The following is a 26,763-nucleotide window of genomic DNA, read 5'->3' on the forward strand; positions in this document are numbered from 1 at the left end:
TTTCCAGCTAGTCAGTCCCCAACATAGCCTGGTGCACGAGGCTGTTTCTCCCCAGGGACAGGACTTGATACTTCCCTTTGCTGAACTTCATGAGGGTCCCATTGGCCCATTTCTCCAGCCTGTTGTGGTCCCTCTGAATGGCAGCACACTCATTTGGTCTGTCAGCCACTCCTCCTGATTTTGTATTGTCTTCAAAACTTGCTGAGGGTGCACTTGCTCCCATCATCCAAGTCATTAATGAAGACGCTACACTTCTGCTACACTGCTCTTGTAGCAACCCCTGGGGTGCACCACCAATGACTGGCCTCCAGCTGGGCTTTGTGCTGAGCCCTTTTAGCCCAGCAGTTGAGCCACTTTTCAATTCACTGTCTACTCATCTAGCACCTACTTCATTAGTTTGTGTATGAGGATATTACAGGGGACAGTGTCAAAAGCCTCATTAAAGTCTAGATAAACAATATCTACTGCTCTCCACTCATCCACTGAGCTAGTCACTTCATTGCAGACCACCATCAGGTTGGTCAAGCGTGACTTGCCCCGTGTTTAACATTTTACACTATAATTTAAGGAGTGAACCAAAACACATTTTTAACCCTTTTTTCTTCCCCATTAGTTGCCTTTCTGTCCCCTCTGCTTTTTATTCTGTCTCTCCATGTCGGAAATTCAACTAAGGATACCCTAGCACAATAACTTCTTTGCCGATGGCTGTTCGGTCACTCCAAATACATATGCACAGATCAGAATAAAATCCATAGTAATGGGATATTCACTTGTGTGCCAAAAATTTATTTTTCTTTTAAAATGTTTGAGAAAGTTTACGTGACTAAGACTCATGCTAATATAGCTTCAGACATTCTTTATTATTCTGTTTTAAGTCTCCCCAAGCAGGTAAGAAAAATCTCAAATTCAATACATTTCACATACACAACGGTATTTTAGGGGTGCATCCATATTTGCATTTAGTTCAGATCAGGGTTGTGCTCCTGACGACCCCCACCTATCACACTTTGGTTTACACCAGTGATCAGGCCACTGGATTAAAAAGTAGTCTGAAATACCACATCCACCCACACATAACATACATACAACTATTTTCCTCAGCTTTGCTGTCCAGCTCTCTAATGCAGACGGAGCCAATGAATACCTGCAAGATCTCAGTCCAGAGACAGCTTCAATTAGCAAAGGGTGTCAGAAAGCAAGAACTTAAGCACACAGTACTTAGCCATGGAAAATAATAAAATTTTATCAACAATGCAAAAAGATTAGGTTGGTGTCTGAACGATGCTAACCATTTTCCATCTCTTCACAGTCATGCAGGAAGGAATGTGAAGAATGAGATCTTCTGATCTGTAACAACAACAATGCACAGAAGGGCCAGGAAGCAGTCCAAATACAAGCATGATTTTAAGAGGCTTGTAACCAAGCATGCTCCATCTATGGCAGTTTACATGTGAGGAAGCTCTGCATTTGCCAATTAGACAACAAAAAGACTGATACCATCCCCACAGACAGCCTCTCCACATGTTACATGCTCCTTCATTGCCCCCGTTGACAGCCTCTCCAGCTAGTCTACATCTTTTAGGAGCAAGGGCAGGTTGCCTGGGAGGAATACAGAGAAATTGTCTGAGCAGCCAGGGATCAGGTTAGGAAAGCTAAGGCCCTGATAGATTTAAGTCTAGCCAGGGACATCAGGAGCAACAATAAAAGCTTCTACAAGTACATCAGTGATAAAAGGAAGACTAGGGAAAATGTGGGCCCACTCCAGAAGGAAACAGGAGACCTGGTTACCCAGGATAGGAGAAGGCTGAGGTACTCAACAATTTTTTTGCCTCAGTCTTCACCAGCTAGTGCTCTAGCAACACCACCCAAGTTGCAGAAGGCAAAGGCAGGGACTGGGAGAATGAAGAATCACCCACTGTAGGAGAAGATCAGGTTCAGAATATTTAAGAAACCTGAAGGTGCACAAGTCCATGGGACCTGATGAGATTCATCTGCTGGTCCTGAGGGAACTGGCAGATGGAGACACTCTCCAACATATTTGAGAAGTCTGGCAGTCCAGTGAAGTTCCCACTGACTGGAAAAGGGGAAACATAACCTCCATTTTTAAAAAGGGAAAAAAGGAAGACCCAGGGAACTACAGACCAGTCAGTTTCACCTCTGTGCCCAGCAAGATCACGGAGCAGATCCTCCTGGAAACTATGCTCAGGCACATGGAAAATAAGGACATGATTGCTGACAGCCAACATGGCTTCACTAACAGCAAATCATGCCTGACAAATTTGGTGGCCTTCCACGACAACGTTACAGTGTTGGTAGATAAGACCAGCTGATGTCTTCTTCCTGCACTTGTGCAAAGCATTTGATACTGTCCCATGCAACATCTGTGTTTCTAAATTGGAGAAACATGGATTTGATGGATGGGCCACTCAGTGGATAAGGAATTCGCTGCATGGCCGCACTCAAAGAATTGCAGTCAACAGCTCAATATCCAAGTGGAGACCAGTGACAAGTGGCATTCCTCAGGGGTCGGTATTGGGACCAGCACTGTTCAACACCTTTGTCAGTGACAGGGACAGTGGGATTGAGTGCACCCTCAGCAAGTTTGCCGATGACACCAAGCTGTGGAGCAGCTCCTCCAACTCAAGAGGAGGCCATGAAGATGATGAGAGGGCTGGAGCACCTCTCCTATGAAGACAGGCTGAGAAAGTTGGCGTTGTTCAGCCTGGAGAAGAGAAGGCTCTGAAGAGACCTCCTAGCAGCCTTCCAGTACCTAAAGGGGCCTACAGGAAAGCTGGAGAGGGGCTGTTTACAAGGGCATGGAATGCTAAGACAACGGGAATGGCTTTAAACTATAAGAGGGTAGATTAGAGATTAGGAAGAAATTCTTCCCTGTGAGGGTGGTGAGGCACTGGAACAGGTTGCCCAGAGAAGCTGTGGATGCCCCTGGATCCCTGGAAGTGTTCAAGGCCAGGCTGGATGCGGCTTTGGGCAATCTGGTCTAGTGGAGGGTGTCCCTGCCCATGGCAGGGGGGTTAGAACTAGATGATCTTTGAGGTCCCTTCCAACCCAAAGCATTCTATGATTCTATGATTTTTTTTTTTTATATCAGGGAGCCCAAAACAGGACACACTATTCCACATGTTGCTTCACAAGTAAATAAAATAAATCACGTCCTTCGGCCTGCTGGGTCTGCTCTTGCTGATGTAGCACATTATGCAGTTAGCTGAGACTGAAGACTAGAATTTGAACATTTTAAGATACAGAAGTCTCACAGTGAGAAAATAGAAGTGAACCACAGCTGGAAGCAAATTTACCAGTGTCTACTGCATCTTCACAGATAGGTTACCATTTGAGTGGTTTTCCATCCATCCATGGTGGCTTTTCAGTGCAGCCATCCTGCAGTGCAGGAAACTCAACACATTGCCCCCTGGTTCCCTGGGAAGTCTCTTTCCAATATCCCTGTAGTCTGTTTCTGCTCCCAGTGCCTCCCAAAACTTCATTGCAATGCAGGTTTCTTCCTCTCAACCTTTCTCCTACTTTGCATTCTGGAAGCCTGTCTTTCCTAGTGCTCAGTTGCCTCCAAGGAAGAAATAACACCTCTTTGACTGTCCAGCAGCTCAGGTTTCAGGGTCCAGTAGCTCACAGAAGGCAAACTGAGCTTTCCCTGTAGGCCAGTCCCAGCCATTAAAATAAAAAAAAAGCCCACCACACATACAAATAGCATGCTAATACTAAGCATTCAAATATAATGCAAATATCACCTGATTCAAAAGTACTTTAAAGAGCTTTGAGAAAGACTGACTTATCAAAATCCTTACCCAATGATCTTATTTTTAAGCTGAGGATGTGTGGCCTGCATGAACAGACTTAAAATTGGTTGAAAACTTGCTGAACTGACAGGCAGAAACACTAATAATCAAGCGCTCAACATCTACTTGGCAACCAGTTACAAGCAGGATATCATAAGGGTCAGTATCAGGGCAGAAACTGTTCAGTATCTTCCTAAGCACTCTGGACAAGACAAATTGTGAGTTTGCTGAAAGTGCAAATGATAATAAAATAGATTGTAAAATAAGGGGTAAAGCTTTAAGATGCAGCTTGGGAGGTCCTGATTGGACATCAGAGAAAAATTTCTTCACTTGAAGGGTAATGCGGCACAGATGCCATATACCCAAGGAGGTTGTGGAGTTTCAGGGAGGTTTTCAAGAGCAGATGAAAAAGTCACAGCTGACCTTGTCTAGTGTTGGCAGCAGCCCCACTTTCAGCAAGAGTTTGACCAGATAGTCTCCAGAGATCCCTTCCAACCAACATTTCTGTGAAGGTACAATACAGGAACTTAATGCTCAGGACAGCAATGATAATTTGGGGAACACTCTTAGAGAGAACAAAGTATATATTAAACAAAGTGGATGTACGAAATAAAGCCCTTGCCATTCTGCTCAGGTGAACAGACACTTGTTACCACTCTCGACCTCAAAAAGGAATTTGTTAGTTTCAGACCACCTTATTACAGGTTCTTAATTATTATTTGCATGAGGAAAAGCAGGGAGGTCTGCTTGCTTATAGTCTCAAAAAACCCTCAATTAGAGAGAAGTCAAATTCTCAATATGGTAAAAATACAATATACTTTTTCCATTGCCAAGAGCTTACAAAAGACTCCCTTGCTTTTGTCTGACAATTCTCTGTCAAGCTGACTCACTGACTGCCACTTAAATATCATTGTAAGTATATTTAAATACCTCACTACATTTACCCAAACTTTGAATTATAATGTAATTAATTACAGTGGCTTTTGAGTATACAAAGCCATCTTTTTACATAGTTGGCCTTATAGCCTATTCCACTATTGCCAACAGAAATAAGATGTATACAGGATTGAATTCCAGTTAGAGCAAATTGTTTTGCAAATAAAACAGTAACTTTTGCAGTAACAAGTTGTCTCTCTACCTAAAAAATATTCAGTGACATCTCCTCTATACTTGTCCAAGTTTCTTGTACTTAATTTTAGTTGCCTAGACTGTTCCAGTAACTCATTTGTTTGAGGTCTGGCAAGCAAACTTTCTACTGACATGCTTAAAATTACCTGACTTTTCTTCTAGCCCAAGAAAAGCACAGTTAACTTCCATATCAGAATTATTTTTCTGAAGTATGCACACACACACTACATGCATATGTACATGTCACAGAAAAAAGCAGAATAAAAAATGAAACTGGTATGAAGATTTATTATCTGCCCTTACATACTCAGAATACAGAAAAAAAATCACCACACAGTTTACGTAAATATTTTAAACTAATTCCTCCTACACACAGTAAAACCATTTTTAAATACTACCTTAGAGCAGGAAGTTTGTAATTAAATTGTCTGGCTTCGCATTCATTGAAAAGTCAAAGTTGTATAAATACGAAATATCATCACCAAGATCACTTAAGATATTACAGAGGGATATGACTCATATCTACTCAAGAAAGCGTTCCTCGCATTGCTTGGGCTTTATTATTCGTTTTGGTTGTATTTATTCCTCTAGGGTCTAGTGCACTGTATTAGATGCTGTACTAACAGGCATCACAGTCCGAAAGCACTTAAGATTCCTTATCTGTAACCTGCAGTGTGAATCATTATGAGAAACAATTAAATAATCCAAAAATAAAAATAAGACATGAGCTTGGCATTTGTAACTTTCTAGCTGATAAATTATGAGAAAGTTTTTTCTGTTGGTAAAGCTTTTATTTAATATGCTAAGAGGGCATAAACTTCTAAAAGCTTCATGCAGCAGTCTACTGCTACTGGAGGAAAACTGTCATTCAGTACGAATATGGGAATCAAATTTAGTTCCCAGTAGAGAGTTACAAAAGCAAAAATTTTTTTCCCCAAGTAACTACAATTCATATCAAATGAACTGCAAAAGACAGAATTTGATATCAAGAACTTACATCCTTCTTTAAGCAAACGCTCTCACGTAGGAAATAGTGCAGTGTCAAGGGATTAGTGATAACCCCAAATTAATTTTTTTTTCTTCCAAGGCCCATGTACAAAAGGGAGTAAGTTTATGAAAACAATTTCTCTACAGCATTTGTAAAGTAAATATATCTCAAACTGCATGCTCATCTAGAGATCTTTTATGTCACTCAGCACTAGAGTTAAATGAGCATGCAATGGAAAGAATTAAAAATGGCAGAACTTACCATCTTCTCATACAGATAAGTAAAATTCAATAATCACACCATTGGTCAAAGAGATCAATCCTTCTGTTTGCTAGGCTTGAAAAAATATACTTTTTTGTGTTCAACACATTTAAGACTACTGATGTATTCAAACATTTCAGGACGCGTTCTCTTCAGTCCATTCATTTACTTAACTATCTTTAGGCATTAGATAGCAACTGTATCCATTAGTTACCAGTTAGCTCTGCTAAGTATTTCTTGTATATCTGGAGGACATCCCCCCACCTCTAAAAAGATCAGAATACCAAAGATTTCTCCCCACCCCACTAAGCAGTCAAGTGGAGGACACAAGCAATATATTCTTAAATTAGAAGATACAAAGATATAACTAGAGTATTTTATCAAGTTATTTTTAACAAAAACAGTCTCCTTACCAAGGCTGGGCTATAAACAGCACACGTACTCAATCTTCCCATTTTGTTCAAAACATATTGAAAATTTATTTAAATAATTTACTACCGCATATTTTAGCTGATCCCATTCATCTAAGCCAGGCTGAAACTTTATCCATCTCATGCGTTACCTTGCTTCCCAAGTAATCCTATATATTCAGTAGGGCTTTGCCAAATAAGACAACAGACATGCATAAACATGGTCAGACTTCAAGCACCTTAATGCAACAGTACTTCCCCTCCCCTCCTTTTCTTTAAAATAAAATGGTCAGGGGCTACCTGTAACAGCAAGGTATGTTAAGTGCCTTAAATAATTCTCATGAAACATTTATCCTAACAGCATCCCTGCTACAGTAGGTGTGATTGTAATGGAGTGCTCCAATACACATGGAAAGCAGCCCGGTCAGGACAGAAAGATAAATCTGTGAACACAATTTGGGTCCCAAGTCCCAAACAGGTCTAATCAGTCAGTTATGCTTCCTCTCCACAGCATGGACACCAAACTAACCACTAAGGCTTTTCCACCTAATACGTATCTTGGATCATTTCCTTTGTAGGTGGAGGACACAATATCCTTGTGGCAGCTGGTATGAAGGACAGAACTTGTACAACCCGCAGCTAAATGGGTTGATGGAGGCAAACACTGACAGGGAATAGATGGGGTTAGAAAAAAAACAACCAAGAACAGGAAGAGATATTTGAAAGCTATTTTACCTATGTAGTCTTGGGTTTTTTTCAAATAATGGTGAGGGTAGTTGAAAGTAAGAACACAGATAACAAGCATAAGCAGAATCATATCCAAATACAATATTACGATTTGAATTACTGGCATATATCAAGTGGAGAACTTAAAGTACCAGTAAGAAGCAGAAGTGTAAAGAATAGGCTCCCCTATTTCCTTTCCAAGCTTTTAAAAAGGTCCTTATCCCCACCTTCTGGTAAGTCTATTTAGACAGACGAGAGATTCCAACCATGAAAACATCCTAGAAGTTAGATAGCTCACACTTACAGTATCAACAGCAAGAAGCAGATAGCTTCCCTCACAAAAAAATAAGCTACTATCTTTTTCTTAGTTAAGTGGTAGGTTCTGCACAGCCTAAGTACCTAAGGTAAGCAGTAAACTGAAACTACTGTAAACACAACAGTGCAGCCACGTTCATGGGGCACGAAAGCAAAAGAAATTTAAGCTTCCAGTTTCAAGAGGGGTGGAGGGTTGACCTTTCTTGTTGTAAATAACATGCCTGTTATGACACTTTTAGGAGTACAGGAAGACTGCAAAACTAAATCTCCAGGAACAGGATTTGCATTTGTTCCAAGTGCTTTTTTGTGCCTCAGGCCTCTTTTTTATAATTCAAGGTTTCATGCACTGATTTCCACCATCACTCCCCATGGGCCAAATTCTGAACCGTTCCAACATATTCTAGACATCTTTTTCCAGGCATTGTCCCACGTGTTTAAAAGGAATCAGCTACAAAATACCCCCCCATTCATCTTGAGTTAGAAGAACAAGATCTTTTTCTAAGCACTGAAAAAATGTTAACTTCATAAAGTCCAACTAGGTAACCCAGTACAAAGTACTTGTCTAAACTCTCACACTTCTAGATTCAGTTTACTGTTATCGGCACAGCAGTGAAGCTATTTCATCAAAAGGTAGCTAGCACAGTAGGAGACCCATAAAATCTTGAACAAATACAAAAGTGCAAGGTATGTGTATATATGCATATACACACAGAGATGAAACACTGGATATTTAAAAAACACATTAGGATTCTGAGCCCAGCAGACAATTAAGAAGTATTTAAAGCAATTTATTAATGTAAAGCAGTGAGAAGCAATCCGCTCCTGTGGTGCTTATATCAATACTTGCTTTTGGAAAGCTGCCTTCAGCACTGCAGAGCACTTACATTTCAGTTGCATAAAGTGTACTGCTCAAACCTTGCACATAATTCTCACCCAGCTTCAGTTCAACTGCAACGTACAAGTTGGCAGTGTTTTAATTCAGAGTTTGAGTTACTGTATAAATTGTCTGAAATTTTATGTGAACTCATGTTTCATATATCCATCCAACACATCATGGTAACACACATCAATACTACACACAAGATTTTAAAAAACAGATTCTTTTCTAGAAGTATCTTCTAGTTAAAGAGAAAGTAATTTGAAAATTAGAACATACATCATGAAATGACAGTGAGAATATGCACGCAGCAGCACCCTCTGATTTTGTAAGCTGTAAGAAGCAAGAGCGTGATCTAGAGGAAAGCAAGAAGCAAGAGGAAAAAAAACAAAGGTAAAGGAACTGTATGAATTCCCATTTCAGATGTTTTCTCTAATCTTTCTGACAAAGTAGGCAGGCATCTATCTCAAGTATTCAGGAGGCCATGATGAGAACTCTACAGGATTTTTTTTTTGTTTAGTCAAAACGGGTTTCAGTAGAAAACCTCAGGTAATCAAGAACCAAATTCGCTGGGGGAAAAAAATACTAGTTTCATTATCATTCAACCATAGAAGACTCAAATGAAATTTTAAAGACAGACTACATGCTGCTTTGAATTGAACTCAAAGCCGGAAAAACAGCCTCAAGTTCTGCAAAAGAACCAAAAAAGCTGGAAAATGAACTTTTGTTCTTGCACCCCAAGCACATACCTTCACAGCACTTTCATATTAGGGTTTCAGTGACCCCATTTTTGATTAAAGGCTTCCAAATGTTTTGCTTTTGTCCTTACAAGGAAGGACAAAAGCCACCAGAATATTAAGTGTTTTGCTAGATGCAAATAAAGCTGGGTAGGAAGTCTTGATGGTATCATTCTAAGGTTTTCAACTATTATTTTCCTCTAGATGCTGTATTTTCTACTGTGGTTTGGAAGATCAGGCAAGAGGAAGAAAAAATATTTAAAAACTTCTCTGAACACTCATTTCTAACTAACCTAACTTTCAAGTTCAATGCATTACTGCTAGCCACATGTGGGTTCAGACACTAGCAAAGCGCCCTCAAACACATCACATTGATGTTCGTCAAGACTGAAGTCACGCACTTTCCATCAGGATCTGCCTTCATGCTGCTTTCAGCCATGTTGAGAGTCTCTGGAGCACTGCCTGATTTACACTAGGGTCTCAAAGAAGGTGCACCCCAACTTTTGATTTTGCACAACTCTAAAATGTGTTCTTGGTCCCCCACTAGATGTTTCTAGAATTATTGTCCCTGTTTCATAAGCAATACTTCCATGAGTAACTAGCCTAAACCCTGACCATATGTTCAATCATGTGATCGTAAGATATCACATGAAAAATCTCCAGTTAATCCAGCAGGCTTAGGCTGGTATCAGGACACTAGAGCTACTTCTACATGACAAAAGTTAAGTGGTGTCAAGGCCCATTCGCAAGTCTTGAGGCCAACTGTCAGGGAGTAGCAAAACTGCCCCATGAATGAGGAAACAGGTCCAGGTCTAACCAGGGAGTCAGGAGAAAGAGATGGGACCAGAGCGAAAACTAGAAAGGCTGCAACATAGGTCCAAGGCTACCATGTGTGTCCAAGGACAGGACTTGAGACAGGTAGACCTATGTAATTGTTCAGGCCAGGAATGAAGGCCCCATCCTGAGCTTAAATGGAGCTCCTGGACCAATAAGCAGAAGGTAAGACTGGTCACAGTAATTGTTGGTACACTTGGGACCCTGACACAATACACCATGTTCTGGCCACATCTATGCTATTAAGTGATAATTAAATTATTTTAAGGAAAAACTGTTCTTAGCGTCTGAAATGACTATTGGGAATGATCGCTGGGACCACACAGACTCCCAAACTATGCCTGGAAGTTGTTAGGGAAAGTACTATTTGTCCTCAGCCAACAGCACGTCATGGACCATTTTAACAAATTCAGTTGAAAACATTATCTCACACTATAGCGCTGGAACCCTTGCCAGAACATGATTTGATTTACAGCAGCAACACAGCCTAGGACTATAGCATTAGATAATACACTTTCATGGTTATTAGGATTGAACTACTTCTCAGTAGATATTTAGTGACATACAGCTGAGTGACCCAAAGCAATACATCAATTTAGGTTTTAAAGAAAACTATAACAAGAAAGATAAGACAGAAGTTTCCTTTTCAAACTGATTTAATAAATAGGCTATAAACTACTCTAAGGTCTAGCTAAACTGTACTACTCCAGTTTGCCCCTTTTCTCAGCTTTGTTACTAAATCAGGTATAGCCAACTATTTATACCACCTTACCTGGTAGCGCTGCTGGTACGTTCTGAGGACAACAGAATCTATTTTACCAGGTTTGCAGGCAAACACAATAAAGAACTTATTTCAGTCTCACTTCCTAGCTATATATAGGATACGATAGATGGAATGTAGTCAGTAAAATAAGCAAAGAGTTCAGAAATGTAAAAAAAGAAAAGATTAACAAGTGCATGGATAGAAGCCGAGTTCAGACAATGAGTGGCAGTACACTGCAAAAGTTAAGATCTAGGTTCACTGTAAGCAAACACACTGCAAAAGAACACTGGTGGTAATAATAATTACTCTGTAAAATTATTTTCCAGGGCTGAAATAAAACTCAAATCATTTAGGGTAAACACTGTTGTTCATATTGCACAAAGCCAGAAAGGATTAAAAATTATATTTTGTATTATATATTTGAGGGGCAAGGTATTTAAAACTACTTTCTTCAACATATGTTATCTTTCCTTCTTCCCACAGCTGAAGAGCTATGTGGTACATGAAGGAGTCAGCAGATGGCACCCACGGCACTTGATAAAACCAGAGCACAAACATTCTGATGCCCTTTAGTTCGCACGCAGTGGAGTATCCACAGAAAGTGTGGGGTTTTTTCTGTACCAGCCAGGATTTTCCTTTAGACAGTGTAAATAGTCTAAGTGGGTATAAATTAAGTTTACCTTCACTGTCAAGGTGACTTGCTGCATGATTATTAGTTGCAAGGAGAGATCAGAAAGAATTGAAACAGTGCTTTTCACTTTCATAATTTTAATCTTAAATTCCACAATATTGAGGTTTTTCCCACAGTTTTCAGAAGTGATGAATCTGTGTGAGAATCCTGGATTCAAATAACTTCCTTCACCCCACCCTACACACACCTAATATTTGACCTCAGGAAAAAAATAAAAAAATCCAACCACAGAGATAAACTGAACTATGCTTCAGTAAGTGACAGGTACCTCCACAAAAAATTCTCAAAATTTAAATACATACACAGGACATGCTGCATCTGCAATATGTAGGTCAAACTGCAGGGAGTCAGAAAAACTTCAGTTTCAAAACTGTAAGAGTGATAGATTAAGACAATCAGAAATGAATAAAACTACTTATTAGGGAAATCCTTATTAAAAGTTATAAGCTTTATTATTTCAGTCATTTGAAACTGGAATATAAAAGAGGAAGATAGATTAGGGTAGATTTTCCTAAGAAACACCCCTGTACTATTTGTGCTATGTTTCTCCCTCTAACTGCAAGACAAACAGGAGCAATTAGAATGCTCATATCAGAAGCAGCTGTATTACAGACCACACAGCAGATATAATGGACACTATGTTTAAAGAAACACCTGAAATAAACTAGTGGTAGTAACAAAGATGATTTGTAGTTATAGATACCAGAGACAAGGGGATTTACAGAAAGACATATGAAGGAAGGACAGCATTACACCATTCTGTGATATATTTCTGCAGTTTCTGCTGACAGCAGCAGACTTTAAAGGGATCTGGTACTGTCCATGACCAAAACCTTTAAGTCAGATGGTGAGAAGCAGCCATGCACAGTTATTCAGAGGAATAGGATCACTAGCAGATAAGAACAGAATGGGTCTAAGAAGCTATTAAAGTAAGCATAAACCATTATATAAGCTGAAGTTTTTCTTTGCTGGTTAAATACAGATTCTTGGGAGAATCCCCCCAAAGGCTTGGCAAAGGCAAGAAAGCAAAAGCAACCAGTGTCAAAAGACAGTAAACCTTGCTAATGTATATTAAATATGTTTGATACGGCACAGGAGCCAGCCCCTGGATCAGGGCCTGCACTGTTAGTGCTCTCAGTCTGTACATGGCCCTGTCCCAGGAACAGAAGGAAACCCAAATAAAAATAACACCACTTCCCAAACCTGCAGAAGGCTGATCTAGATAGCCCTGTGGCTTGATGCAACACAATCTCAGCTATATGAAACACCCATTCCCTTCACCTGAACACTGGTGGTATTTCAGCCTGAGTGAACTGACTATTTTCTGTCAGGGATACCATAGACTCCAGCTGTTAACGAACAAGAAGAAGAAAACCCAACAAAAAAAGTCAAAGCTTTGAACAACAAGAAACATCTTGAGAAACAGATAAACAATCACCATTCAGACAACTCAAAGAATGAAAACAGACTTATCAGGGCTTTTAGCTGGCAGCCTCACGGAGCACGGCAGTGTGCGACTGAGGCCTTAAGACAGTGGCCCACTCCCACTTAGTCAGGGACTGGTACCTCATTTCCTCAGCATCTTCTGAAGTTTCACTTTTGTTCTTCCCTTGTAAGCCACCCACACACCAGAAATACGGGGATGAAACTATCAGATTTCTCGCCAGTACTAGAGGTCCAGTAGCACTAAATGCAAAATTTCTAAATGATTGCATGCAGCAGTCTTACAATGTCTTTATGCTTTTTAGACTAACTGCAAAACCAATTTAAGGCAACACACACTGACCTGAAATCACCCGGCTGCAGTGTAATAGATCCCTTCATTACTCTCTTGCCAGAGATACTGTAATTTTTTTCCCATCCTACCGTCATCTTAACTTCCAGCTCATTAGTCTCTATCACACAGAAAAAGTTTCTCTTATCCCTCTGCGACATACACATTATATCTACCATATTTGCAATGCCTCTGCTTCTGTATTAAGTTTCAAAGCCCAGTACGAAAGTCATGTAATTTAAGCAGGGCAAAGGTTCCATAAAATGCAAGCAAATTAGAGCAAAAGAACCTATATTTAAAAGTAATGACATTAAAGCAGACAATAAAAAAAGTATGAGATACATTATTTTTTAAAACCATTCATGTACTCATACTACACAGGAAACTAAGAATTTGAACAAACTGATATAGTTTATCAGCAGATCCGTTGCCTGAGGATTGGATCTGAGAACACAGCCGTAGAGGAATCCAATGCTAAAACTTCCATCAACCACAAAGAAACATAAATTTATGTGGCACAGAAGAAAACATGTTTTCAAATGTGCAGAAGTAATTGATAATTCATTTCACCTTGATTCAACTCTGAATATGATCTCTCAACTTTGCGCTCAAATCTGTTGTGGAATTTGTCTTAACCAATGACACAATCTTAAAGCTGCTGTCTCTCCCTTCTCCACTCTGTACTACTTCAAAACACCTTCTAGTACCCCTAATTTTTTTAAGACTACATTCTTTTTCAAGTGCTACTTTTTTTTCCTATCTCTATCAAGCATTATTTTATTTATTAATTATATTAAATTCTGGTGCAGAGTTCTTAACGTATATTTTGTATGACACATTTGAGAAATTCCCTTAAATAACTGGTAATTAGAGTTGTAAATTTACTGGTTTGAATGTGATTAAGCCAGAATGCAGCCTCCGTAAATGCAATGTCTTTATGCATTGGTAACGAAGGCTGACCTTCATTTAGAAGCCTTTTCCTTGGGCCAGAAAACTGATATCAGAACTTGTGGCTGGAATAGGACCTCTGATGATATTAAAATAAGGAACAGCTGCTGCCCTAACCACATTAGAATGGCTTTACTGCACTTTTTGATTACTATCAGCTAGAAAAACAGTGGTTTTGTTGACTTCCGAATGACAGTTTGCTGGAGGGAGAAGGGCAGAACTGTGTTTGATTATTAGCAGATATTATCTGGTAAGAACTACTTAGTGGAACAAACCAGAGACTTTTCTATAGACTACATAAAGGCAACTTTTTTCTTTGAAAGATGTAGCTCTCCCTTGTGTCAGCAGATACCAGAAGGGTTGACTTCTTGCTGTGAAACTTTTATGTTGGCACAGCACATGTTAATTGGATGCAAAAAAGTTCCTGCAGAAATCATTGCTGTGGTTTATTCCAAGTGTGACCTGGTATCTATCTCATTGGCTTTATATTGCCTTACAAAACCATGCTACACCTTATATTACCAGACAGGAGAAAAAAAAAAGCAAAACCACCCACCTCAGGGTAACACTGGTGAAGAATAGTAAATATCACCAGTTACAATAAATGAAACCCTCTCCAACTTGGGAAGTAGGAAATAGAATAAAATTGCATGGAGAGATTGCTACTAGGTTCTTTTATCCTAGGAAGCAACATATCCTGCTACCATCCTGGAAAAAAGGTTCAGTATTCCGTGTACACGCAGTCAAGCTCTCAAATATTTTCAAGCAGAATAATCAGAAGGAAAAAACCACCAACAAAACTTCTCTGTCAGCAGAAGTCCTTGGTTGAACTCCATGCCCCAGCTAACACTGGTAGGGAGTTCAGAGGAAAGGCATACTAGCTTCAGTGTTCCAGGCCCGATCTCGACTTCCTCAAAGATCAAAAGGCATCTGAGTCCAGGAATTTAGTTCAACCTATTACAGGAGACAGACAACTGCAAAGTGGAATCTAAATTTGTACAGTGTTTAGGGATATCTGAAACAGACCTACCCACAGCTTATCCTACAATGTCCATTGTGCTAGAGAAAGGAGTAATTAACAGAATGATTCTTTACTGACTTACAGATAAGACCTTGCAACTCTCTCTGGCTCCCAGAGCCTATGTTTTCTCACGCCGCAACAGAAAGTCCTCATAAGCCTTGGCATGGACTTACCAACACCTTTGTTAAAACGTCTCATTATTCAAAGCTCTGTATATTTTAGTAGAACTGATACGAAATTATATTCCTGTACAAAAAAAAAAAAAAAATTGAAGTACTTACTCTGAATTATCCTTTTCCAGGAAATATTTCCCACCCACCCTAGTTTCTTGAGATAATGTGTTCCCTCTAGACTGCAGAGTAGAGCATGACCACAGAAAGCCAATACTAGAAGAATTTTTCCATAGTTGCAAGGAAAAAAACTATGTTTCCAAATTTAAAAAGCAGACAAGTAACTGCTGTCTTGTGTGTTCTGGAAAGAACATTAATCAGTTTATTTTTGTGATTTACAAACAACTAGTATAGTTAATGCTTTGAAGCACTACTCCAAATTTCAGCTGCAACAATTGCAGGCGTACTTTTAACCCAGTTGGTCTTTTGCCAAGCACGTTCTCCCATGAAAACAAGGGCGTTTGTGCTACTAAGCACCCCGTGCATGGATGGGAAAATAACCCCCAAGTACCACATAAATTATTGGACAGCATCTGCATTACAAACAGTGGCATTTCAGGCCCAGAAATACTTGTTACTTTTTTTTGGTTGGTTGTGGATTTTTATTGTTTAAAAAAAGTAAAAAACAAAAACAAGACCAACACACAACACAACACTACATTTTCAGAGCAGGAATCGAACATTGACTGAATTGAGAAATATTTGGAGCTTGGTAATTCCTGGATGCCAACAGGATAATCATGGCCAAGTATAACTTCTGCTTGCATGGGATGAAGTGGACACACGCACAGATTCAACTTGGTCATACTGTTACAACTGCGCAATCTCAGTAGGCCCTTTGTGTTTCTTCAAAGGCTATCAAGTCATAAAACTTATGCATTTTTCCAGAGAAACTGTAGAAATGCTGAAGCCTTTCAGTAACAGCCAGACCCACCTCAGATGAAAGACAGAAGGAATGCCTAAACCAGGCTAGACTAATAACTCCTTGCAGTTCCATTAGAAATTATGCAGATCACCTCAGAGGAAATTAGTGTCAGGCCCTATATGCATACATAAATACATGAGCTGCCTTTAGTACCCTCAACAAGTTGTCTTGTGAGCAGCAACAAGAGCAACCTTAAATAATCTCTGTATAAATATATATTGAAAATCTGAAAACACAAACCACATGAAAATTAATTCCTTTTCTTCCCCTGAACCAGAATGAACACTCAATAGATCCCAAATATCAATGAAGATTAACTTCACTACTGCCCCTTCTCCACCTAAACTGCAGCACATTACTGTTACATGGTTCTAGTCCTAGGGAGTTCCAGACATTCATATGCTTTGGGGCTCTTGGTGCCAGTCATGTTTAGGTAGTTCATGATACAGTATGCCCGACTTCATGAAGCGACTGCTTTTGTTATCTGAGCTCCTCAACATAACTCACAACTAACCTGTGAGTAAAGCACAGAAACAACAGCTATACAGAGGAGCTGTTACACCAGCATCCTATACCATGTGTCAATACATGGTTGACAGTTCCCTCCCTGGAAGTGTTCAAGACCAGGTTGGATGGGGCTTTGGGCAACCTGGTCTAGTGGAGGGTGTCCCTGCCCATGGCATGGGGGCAGAACTAGATGGTCATTGAGGTCCCTTCCAACCCAAAACATTCTATGACTATCAAGGTCCAGCAGCTGTACCACAGAAAGTAAATCCAGGTAGGTTTATGAATGACAAATATCAACAGCTCAGTCAGGTCATAGAGAGGACTTATATAAAGGAGCTGAAAAAGTTGGGATTATCACTCCAGCAGTCAGATGGATCTCAGACACAGAGCATGAAAGTTCATAGGTGTTTTCAGCTGAAATACTGTATTGCACAGATACAGTTCCTAGGGAAAGTAATTGAAATTAGTTACAAAACAATACATAAATGCTATAGAAAATGAATTTTTTAGATTGCATACTTCTCAGAGCAAGAACAGCTTCCTATAGCTTTATTTTAGTGCTTTCATAATCATACAAAGTAGTTCTTAGATGCCTGTAAACCACCACCCAGGGAAGAGCCCAAGATAGAATTCCCAGAGGGCAGCCATGATTCATGAAGTGCTGAAGGACACAGCTCCTACAGCCTTTCTTTGCAAACCCTCTGTATTTTTATTTTATTGGATGCATGTACAGTGTATAGTAAAGAAACACTTCAATTTTTACAGAGTGACAGGGACTAACATTCATCCCGTTTATAAAGGAGAACAAAACAAAGTAGGTAGAGATTCCATAGCACACGGCACAGTCTGCTTCAAGTGGCAGTTTCTGATAATGTTATCGTACCAACGGACAACAACCTTAAAAGGTAGAAAAACTGAAAGTAAAACAAAGCAACAGCAAGTGTACCAGGAAGGCAGAATGAAGCCTGCATTCCTTTCCAGCCTTGGAGCGGTGACTTCATCTTTGCTAGGGTGACCTTCCACTGAATCCAGGCTTGAATACTAATATTAGACTAAAAAGAAGTGTGCCACCCTCTAAATATAATGATGACTCAACACCTAGAGGCTTCAGTGATGTAATACGACCAAAGAGATTCTGACTTCACAATCTAGATTTTTTTTTAAAATGAAGGCAAAAGAAACAGATCTTCCCCTGCAGAAACAAAGCCTGCCTCCTAGAGCATCTTCTTGAATTAGCCTGTAGGAAATGGGAACCAAAGAAACATTTCACACATGGCAGCAGACACACCGGCTCCACTTTGTTTAAAAGGAGCACTGAACAGACACATTTCAATTATATGCTTCAGAGTCAAAGCATCAGTATAAAGTTTCAGTTCCAGAATTAACATATAAAAGTTAAAGACAACACAGCAGACCACTGAACAGTCCAGTGTCTTTTACTGCACCTTAAAAATAAAAATAGCAGCATGAAGATGTGCTTTGTTGTGAAAGCTGAACACAAGTACAAAGAAAAAAAGCCTTTCCAAGTAAGGCTACAGAGTTCTCTTAAAGCATCATCCTTGAACAAGTATTCTAGCACTTACTTGAGGTAGCTTTAAATCCTTTTCAAGGCCCAAACTCAATAATACATCTTTAGAAAAAAAAGTCAAAGGAAATCTAATGCAGACTTCTGCAGTAAAAGCAAGTAGTCATCCAATATATGTAATGTGAAGGAATCCCACATGAAAATAGTAATTGTTTTTATAATAAAGTCCTTCCATTAAAGTAGGATTATCTTTTCCATTGACTTGTTAGTTTGACTTTTCTCCTCCCTTCCCCACCTCACCTCTGTTAAGCTCTCCATTCAAGAAATGCATTTTTTAATCATCTTCATTCCCCAATCTTGCATTCACATGCTGACCCTCATCAGAAGAATTAGGATACACTTTAACACATGTTCACAGGATCACAGACTAGTTGAGGTTGGAAGGGACCTCTGGAGGTCATCTTGTCCAACTTCCCCACTCAAGCAAGGCCACTTAGAGCCAGCTGCCCAGGACCATGTCCAGACAGCTTTTGAATACCTCCGTGGAGGGAGACTGCACCACCTCCCTGGGCAACCTGTGCCAGTGCTCAGTCACCTCTCACAGTAAAAAAAAAAGTGTTTCCTGAAGTTCAGAGGAAGCCTTCTGTGTTTCAGTTTGTGCCCGTTGCCTCTGGTCCTGTCACTGGGCACCGCTGAAAGGAGTCTGGCTCTATCTTCTTTGCACCCTCCCTTCAGGTGTTAACAGACACTGATAAGATCCCCCGAGCCTTCTCTTCTCCAGGCTCAACAGTCCCAGCTCTCTCAGCCTTTCTTCATAGGCAAGATGTTCCAGTCCCTTCAATGTCTTAGTGGCCCTTCACTGGACTCTCTCCAGTATGTTCATGTGTTCCCTGTACTGGGAAGTCCAGAACTGGACACGTGTTTGGTCACTGTATTTTCTCATGCAAAAATAATAATACTATCCCCTATTGGTTTGAATTACATTACTTACTGGACTTGGGCTATCATTTCCTAGGGAGCTCCACCATAACTAAAAAGCTCAAAAACTGATAGTTCTTCATCTGAAATATAACTATCAAATTTCATAGGTGCTCCTTCCAATTTGAGTCAAAATAGTGGAAAAAGAAGAGCATACAGCCCCTAAACAGCTTGAGGAAACACATCCTTCCCTCACATAAGCATATTCTAATAGTGACAGTTTTGTGTAAGCATCTCCCGAGGCATTACAGCATCTGAAGAAACCACATTAAGAGACAAAGATGCTTCACTTTGACAGTGTGCTTACCAGTTTCAGACTGAAGGAAACTACACAGTCGCATTACAGAAAAGATGGTTTTACAAAACAGTGATATATGCATAACAAAAGCACAACAAAAGGGTTACTATCCAGAAAGCCCGAGGGCTATGTGTAGCAACTAACTGTTAAGACACACACATACCCACCCTTGGGAGTAATGAGAGTCATGCCCTTTGGCTCTCCACCACAATTACTTTATCGGGAAAGATAAAAGGAGCAGCACCTCCCATTCAGTCACACTATCAGCCAAAAATAACAGTCTCAATTTTGCTGTATCTTGCTCACATAAGTAGTCCCATCAGTTTTTCCAAGAGATGTGGCAAAACCCAGGGTTTAGGAGTAATTTTATTTTTAGCTTCTTCACAGTAAGACTTCCATGACCCAACCCAGTCAGTGCTGTACACTCCAAAAAACCCTCAAAGAAATCTGTCCCTACCATTAACAAGTTATATGCCAAAACAAATGATCAGAACATAGGACAGTGGTGGGGGCACAGCTGAACGTGATCCCAGCTTTGCAACAGGCCTGTTGGATAATATACTCTTCCACACCCTTGTTCTTCCTTAAAAACTAAAGAGGTCAATATTTTCTAGTCACATTGTAAAGAAGGTACAATTTTGTTTTCAGTACCAAGGAGCAGGCTGTCCATGATGGGAGTGGAGATAAGCAAAAGCACCTCCCTTCAGTTGTAGCAAGCTGTTATTGCATTGAGGCTGCTAAGCCATCCTGTGCAAATCCTTAAACACCCATCTTATCGACCCAGCTATCCAGGGCATTCTCTGATCTAAGTAGACATTTCTTTCCAAGAACACAGGTCTGAAAGGTAGGGAAATTTTTTTTAACTAGGTGCTCTGTTACTGTGGTAAAATCGGGTATGTGTAGCTAGTACTAATCTATATTCTCCCCTTCTTCTGCTGGTGTTTAACTTCTGCCGGTGTTTAAGATTGGGCAGTCACTCCTGAGCAGCTTCTTTTAAGCCAGATGGCACCTCTTATCTTCAGACCCCAGGGCCCACAACTCTTCAGACTCACTGTGTCTATGACCTTAGGGTGCCAGCCAGGAAAAAACTCAAGCCTGGCCTGATATAGTTTCTTCATCTGTAAAGGACAGACTTCAGCTGCAAGAATTCTTCATCTTCCGAAAATGAGGGTCCAAACTCAGGCTCCCTACAGATGCCATCATCGCTCTTGGTAGACTACACAGAATTCTTTCTGGGAAGCACCGTACAGCCACATGATATTGCAAAAGGGTATATCTGATACAGGATGCAGTAAGAATAAAGTGAATCAGCTTCTCCACGGTACAGGTATACGCGCAGCTAAGTGTTCCCTCAAGGCTGCTGCAGGCCTGTACTCAAGCACAAACTGGAACTTACCCTATATCTGATACAAAGTAGTTAAAAGCAAATGCCTTAAATATTTTTGTTTTAATTTGAAGGCATTTTAAAATCTATCTTTAGTGAGTATATTGCTTAGATATTTGTCTGTTAAAAGTTTGAACTTGACAGTTCAGCCTCTTAAGACATTCCAGGTAATATAACTTTAACAATGTCAGCGTGAACTTCTTTACATTAATATTGGTGCATGCCAAAGCCACTCAAGTTTGTTTATTTAAATATTATTTATGCAGCAAGTCCACACACCAAATCAAAACAATCATTTACAACGACAGGTTTCTCTGGCTTTCTTTACCAGCTAACTTTAAGTTCCAAATCAATTATACTTCCATTTTCCTCCTAAAAGTGTAGGTCAGGAGTAAAAGTCAAAGATACATTGCAAAACCTTTACTTTCTGCAGAATGGATAACACAATGAAACTGCTGTAGGTATAACCATTACTGAAGTACATTCTTTGAAAAAAGTTTAGCGTACCACTACATATACATTGGATCAACACATTATTGAAGACATGATTGTTAGCAGCATTTATTAGTTGTGATTGTGTGAGATTTTAAACTTTAGTTTTGTAACCTGACAATATTTTATATTGAATTCATGTGTGCTCTCATCCTGCAGCACCAGTTAATAATAGAAAGGATTACGGGTATTAATCAACTGGGAACACAAGTACATGTTCTACAGGAATAATAAAAATCATAATCAGCTCCCCAGGTCCTTGGATTTAATGAGAAATCTGAAGGTAATCCCATCTACTTAAATATAGACTTATGGGAGTAACTACTTACCTGCAAACAGAGCTGTTCAAACCATGTCACTCACAGTTTACAGACATGCACATGGAACAGACTATCCACCTCCACAACCCCGCTGCTATTCTTAAGAGACATCCTTAAGTCCTGAAAGTCTTTGGGGATTGCTATCCCACATACTTATGTAATCACCCATTCCATTTGCTAACTAAGCCATCAGCTAAATACTAGAATCCAGCTCTCAAAAGGGAAAGCTCAGGAGCAAGTGGGGATAGAATCTCTGCAGAATGAAGAAAAATTCTCTAGTTCCAGGCAGGCTTCTGTTTTCTTCCTTTAAAACTGGACTTTCAGACCCACTCAACTTTAGTGAAGTTCTTTACCAGATGGTTATAGAATTCCACAAAGTGGCACAACATAAATGCAAGATGCTTATTAGCAAAAGGACTTAAATACAATAAAATACTGCACTGTTTTCCAAGATTGCAATTTAGGATTTTTTATTTATACATAAATATATTCGTTTTGTTTAGTGCTGTGGGATGAATTTTTATTTTAATCTGTATTACTCAAACATACATAAGACATCATTATGGAAGACAAAGATGTCTAAAAGATTAAACACAAACAACTCCACTTGTACAGCCTCAGATACCCCTTTCAGTACCTTTAACAGGAAGCCTGTATCCTTAGAAGTCTTGTTTTATTTCCCTTTCATCTGGTAATTTCCCCACTAAAGACCCTTTGACTAGGACCAAAACAGGCCAGGATGGACAATCTGATCTGCAGTTTTATCTGGATACCTCATCAGTCAGTTCCAGCCAAAACCCACTTTACCACAACCAGCTTGTTTCTGAATTGAAAATTCTGGTCAAGATACTCAAGTAGCCTCCAATGTGCCTGTAACAATTAACTTAGCCTAATTTCATCAGACAATAAAGCCCCAAGCTATCAGTTTTATATTCCTGACATCTCCATCAGGAGAAATATACTAGGCTAAGAAACAGGAACTGAACACTTCCTGCAAAAGTTGATTTTTTTTTTTTAATTTTAAGAGGGTATTGTTTTCAGCCATTCTGTTTTAAACTAGTTATAGAGTTAAAAATATTCTCACACAGTTCCTCTTGTCTTTGTTCTCACTATCATTCATTTTAGCTTATCCAGATAAAATAGTATTTCAGATAACTTAAAACATTTAAGAAAATAAGGCAGCCTCCCATCACAGTAGTATGTGATCATCAAGGCGGAAAAACTTCGACATGTTAACTTCACCACCTCCATCATGACCACAACTATGGTTGCTACAAAGACACATAACCACATTTCAGTATTCCACAGATCTGAACAAAAAGAAAAACATTTGTGTTCACCATAGTTGACAAAATGGCTTTTTTGAAATAAACATTATGGCAGAGTGTTGTTGCCACCTTAGAAAACTCATATGTGTGATCCAGTTTCTTTGTACAAGACAGATTATTGCAGTTTCAATGAAACAGTTTAAACACAAACATAATGCGTATGTTTCACTTACATTGAAAATATGGAAACTGACACTGTACCTTACTGTCCTCATCTTCAAACACAGACTGGTGAACATTACAAGCAAAGAGAGAATGCGGGAGATCGTTGAAGTCAATTATTTCATTAAAATCTTCCTCTGCAAAACACCTCTTTAAATCGTTGTCTCCATTTACAGAGTAGAGTAAGAACTGTCCTCCATCCTCCGGGGTGCAGCCATAGTGACCAAGGCCTCGCATTCCAAAGAAGTATGAATCTCCCCTCATCCCTGGCAGCATGGACAAGAGACACACAGTTACACTACACTTTTATAAATATTGCATACACAAGTTAACCCAGAAATTCTTAGCTTGTAGGAAGTACGTGTCATGCTATTTTAAGGCAACAATTGACCTCTGAAACAGGGCACTAAGGCTGGTTTCATCAAGGCTCAAACAGGGACTTTGCTTTAGTTTAGTTTATTAGCACAGAAAAGACCTAACCACATCAGGACAAGCTGTTGAACACAACCAGAAGCAAGGCATTATTAAGTGCCCCTTGTTCTAAAAGAAAATACTGTGTTGTATTTGGATTTAAGAGAGTCATGTGTGTTACTGGGAAGGCAGGCTGGTATTTCTGAGCTTGCAGTGGGCTTGGAGAGAAAGTGTGATGCACTAGGTAAGAAAATGAAAATGACTTTGAAAATTATACCAGGCATTAACTCAAGAGGAAAAAAATGAAAAAAATAGACCGTGTTGGAAAGTAGCATGAACACAGAAACATCAAAAAACAGTGTAACTAAGACATCTCACTATTACAAAGAATAAAGCCAATTTTTTTCTATAGTTTAAGGACAGAACTCACCCTGTTCTTCATGTCCATAAGCAATTTCTTTGTTTGCATCTTAATCGCATTAGGAAGCAAATAAAAAAGTGAAAGGAAGAATGGACTCAAGAGATGATTCTTAGCACCTTTTAGGAAAATCCTCCTGACTTTGGAGTCTTTACCCCAAATCCATCAGAGTAAGATAATTTTGAGACACACTGAAGGACACAGAAGTAACAAGCCCATACAAACAGTATCCTTATTGCTGATACAAGAGTAAACTTTATACCAAGCAGAGTAAATAAAGGTCCAGTGTGTTCATTGGTATAAATTCATGTATTTATCATGGCTAGTATAAACAGTCCTTAGTACAGGTGTATTAGACATCAACCTATAACCTCTATAGAGCTCCAGTAAGCTGACTAGAAGCTATGCAGAAGAATAATTCTCTTATATTTTTGTTTCTTTCAATGAGAAGATGCAATCATTGGCTGCTTTTTCTCCTCATAACATAGGGAGTTAAGAGAGTTACATAAACACAGTATGCTCATCTGTTTCAGATTTGTCCTTGCTCTATGTGTACTTGTTATTCTCTATAAATAGTTGTAAATATTAGTTCAAATACACTATTTAGAACTAGTGTCCAAAATTAAACCCTATGGGCTTATTTAGACTTAATCTCAGTAAAGCAAAGCTAAACTATGGAGCTAATTTGCCATGCCTGTGCCTTTCATATAACCTCATTTCTGCTGCAGCTCTGAAATGACATTTGGCCAATGACAGAGCACATCATTCTGTAACCTTATGTTAGGAAATGTCAGTAATTGTTATTGCTGAAGTCTCAGTGCTAACAACAGAAGTCCTCAAGAAAATAAACTGAAGTCATGCTCAAAAATATCAGTTCAGGACACTTGAGTCCACACTTACCACACTCTCAAATCACTTGATAGAGACAGATCTCTATTAGGCAGTATTAATCAGAACAACTGAGTTTGGAAGGGGCCTGCAAAGGTCATCTAGTCCAAACCCCAAGGTCAGATCAGGTTATTCAGGACCTTGTCCAGAGGTAAGTGTTGTACAGCAATACCACTCACAGTGCATATAATGATCTCCAGAGAGCTGGTAGGTCACAGGATCTTAGCTGTCCTCCTTTTCCAGGTACGAAAATACATTACACAGCTAAAAACAGAATACTTCCCTAGTCCTTTATTCTATGCTTGTAATTTGTCAGGGAGGGGTTTAAAACAAACAAAGATGCAGCACTGTAAGGAAGCGGGTGTAATGTGAAAGCCTCAGGCCAATTACCTCTTTTTACTATGTCAACCCGAGGACAGGTTTCTAGACTATCAAATACACACTAGTATTTTCACCAACTCAGTCTGACTCATTAGCACAACTATCTCCAGCTAATTTCAGTTTAGTAATTTAATTCTAAGTGCAGGAAAAAAAAGCCTGAACAAATGACAGAGGAGGTGGCTAGAACAGTATACATTATTGTATATGAACTCAGTTTGACAGTAATATTGCCTCTGGTATTTTAACCAACTCACTCAAGCCTAGTATTACCATATGTTTCTGTGTAAACATACCCAGGTAAGTACTATAAAGAAATCTTCACAGCAGCGACTACTGAGGAAGAAACTTAAGTTCAGAATGCATCACCACTCTAGCAAAAAACATGAACAGATTATCTGCTCCAAGTGCGAACATCTCTAAATGTGTTTGCCATTATGTCTAGCCTGTATCAAGATTAGATTCATTGCTTTTAGGTTTATGAAAATAAACCTCAAGCCTGGTATGTAACAAAATATAACTTACCCAGCAGAGCAGACTTTTGTGAGTATAAATTATTTCATTCATAACAAACTACTTGCAGCCAGTGAAGACACTGAGTATTTTATAGTCACAGTGGGTAAAATCCTTCTTCCCCCACAGGCATTAAGCTGGAAGAGTCCAGTCAGCAGAGAGGGATGTTTCAAAGCCAACTTTACATGAGAGGATAAAGATGACAAACTGATATTCAAAACTCATAGGAATTTGGATTATGAATTAAAACTCAGTAGGCATTCTAGTGAGAAAAGGGGAGATTGGACAGAACTAAGAGTAATGAAGTTTAAAGATGTACAAGAATGTCCTAAGGATATAACGAAACAGGAATCTGCTGGCTGAATGGTACTTACAGCCAAAGTAGAGCAAGAGAGGCAATACAGTACATTTATTTGCTTTCCATACATATTTCCAATTATAGGAGCTGATTTCTTAAGCTTTACTTTTTAGTCTAATAGATAAGCTTCACTTTCACTGTAAAGTATGACAGTAATGTTAAAGATAACTTCATGGCAGCAACAAGTTTCATACATCCTGTTCCCCAACGCATAACAGAACTACTAGACTATGCGGAGAAGTCAAGAATCTCAATATTATCAATAGAAGTCAGAAAAATCTACAGGTTTCTTTGCTAAACTGTTGGGTTTTGTGTTTTGTTTTTTTTTTCCTCCAGGGAGAGCCATATTATAAGGTGCTAAATAGGAAAGGAAACTTTTAAGTTAAGAATCAAGCAAAACCACTATGACAAGCAACAAAACAGAAC

At 39.3% G+C, this 26,763-nt stretch overlaps 1 protein-coding gene across 1 annotated transcript in view; it reads right to left on the minus strand.

Annotated features, from left to right (window-relative positions):
- RCAN2 (regulator of calcineurin 2) overlaps window positions 1-26,763 on the minus strand; it is a 91,731-nt gene that overhangs the window by 57,376 nt on the left and 7,592 nt on the right. Inside the window, exon 2 of the mRNA XM_054821458.1 lies at window positions 23,411-23,637. Coding sequence (XP_054677433.1) covers window positions 23,411-23,635 — 225 coding nt within the window. The 5' untranslated portion in view covers window positions 23,636-23,637. The remainder of the gene's footprint in view (window positions 1-23,410; window positions 23,638-26,763) is intronic.

This window comes from Grus americana, chromosome 3, assembly GCF_028858705.1.
Source record: "Grus americana isolate bGruAme1 chromosome 3, bGruAme1.mat, whole genome shotgun sequence".
Lineage (NCBI taxonomy): Eukaryota > Metazoa > Chordata > Aves > Gruiformes > Gruidae > Grus > Grus americana.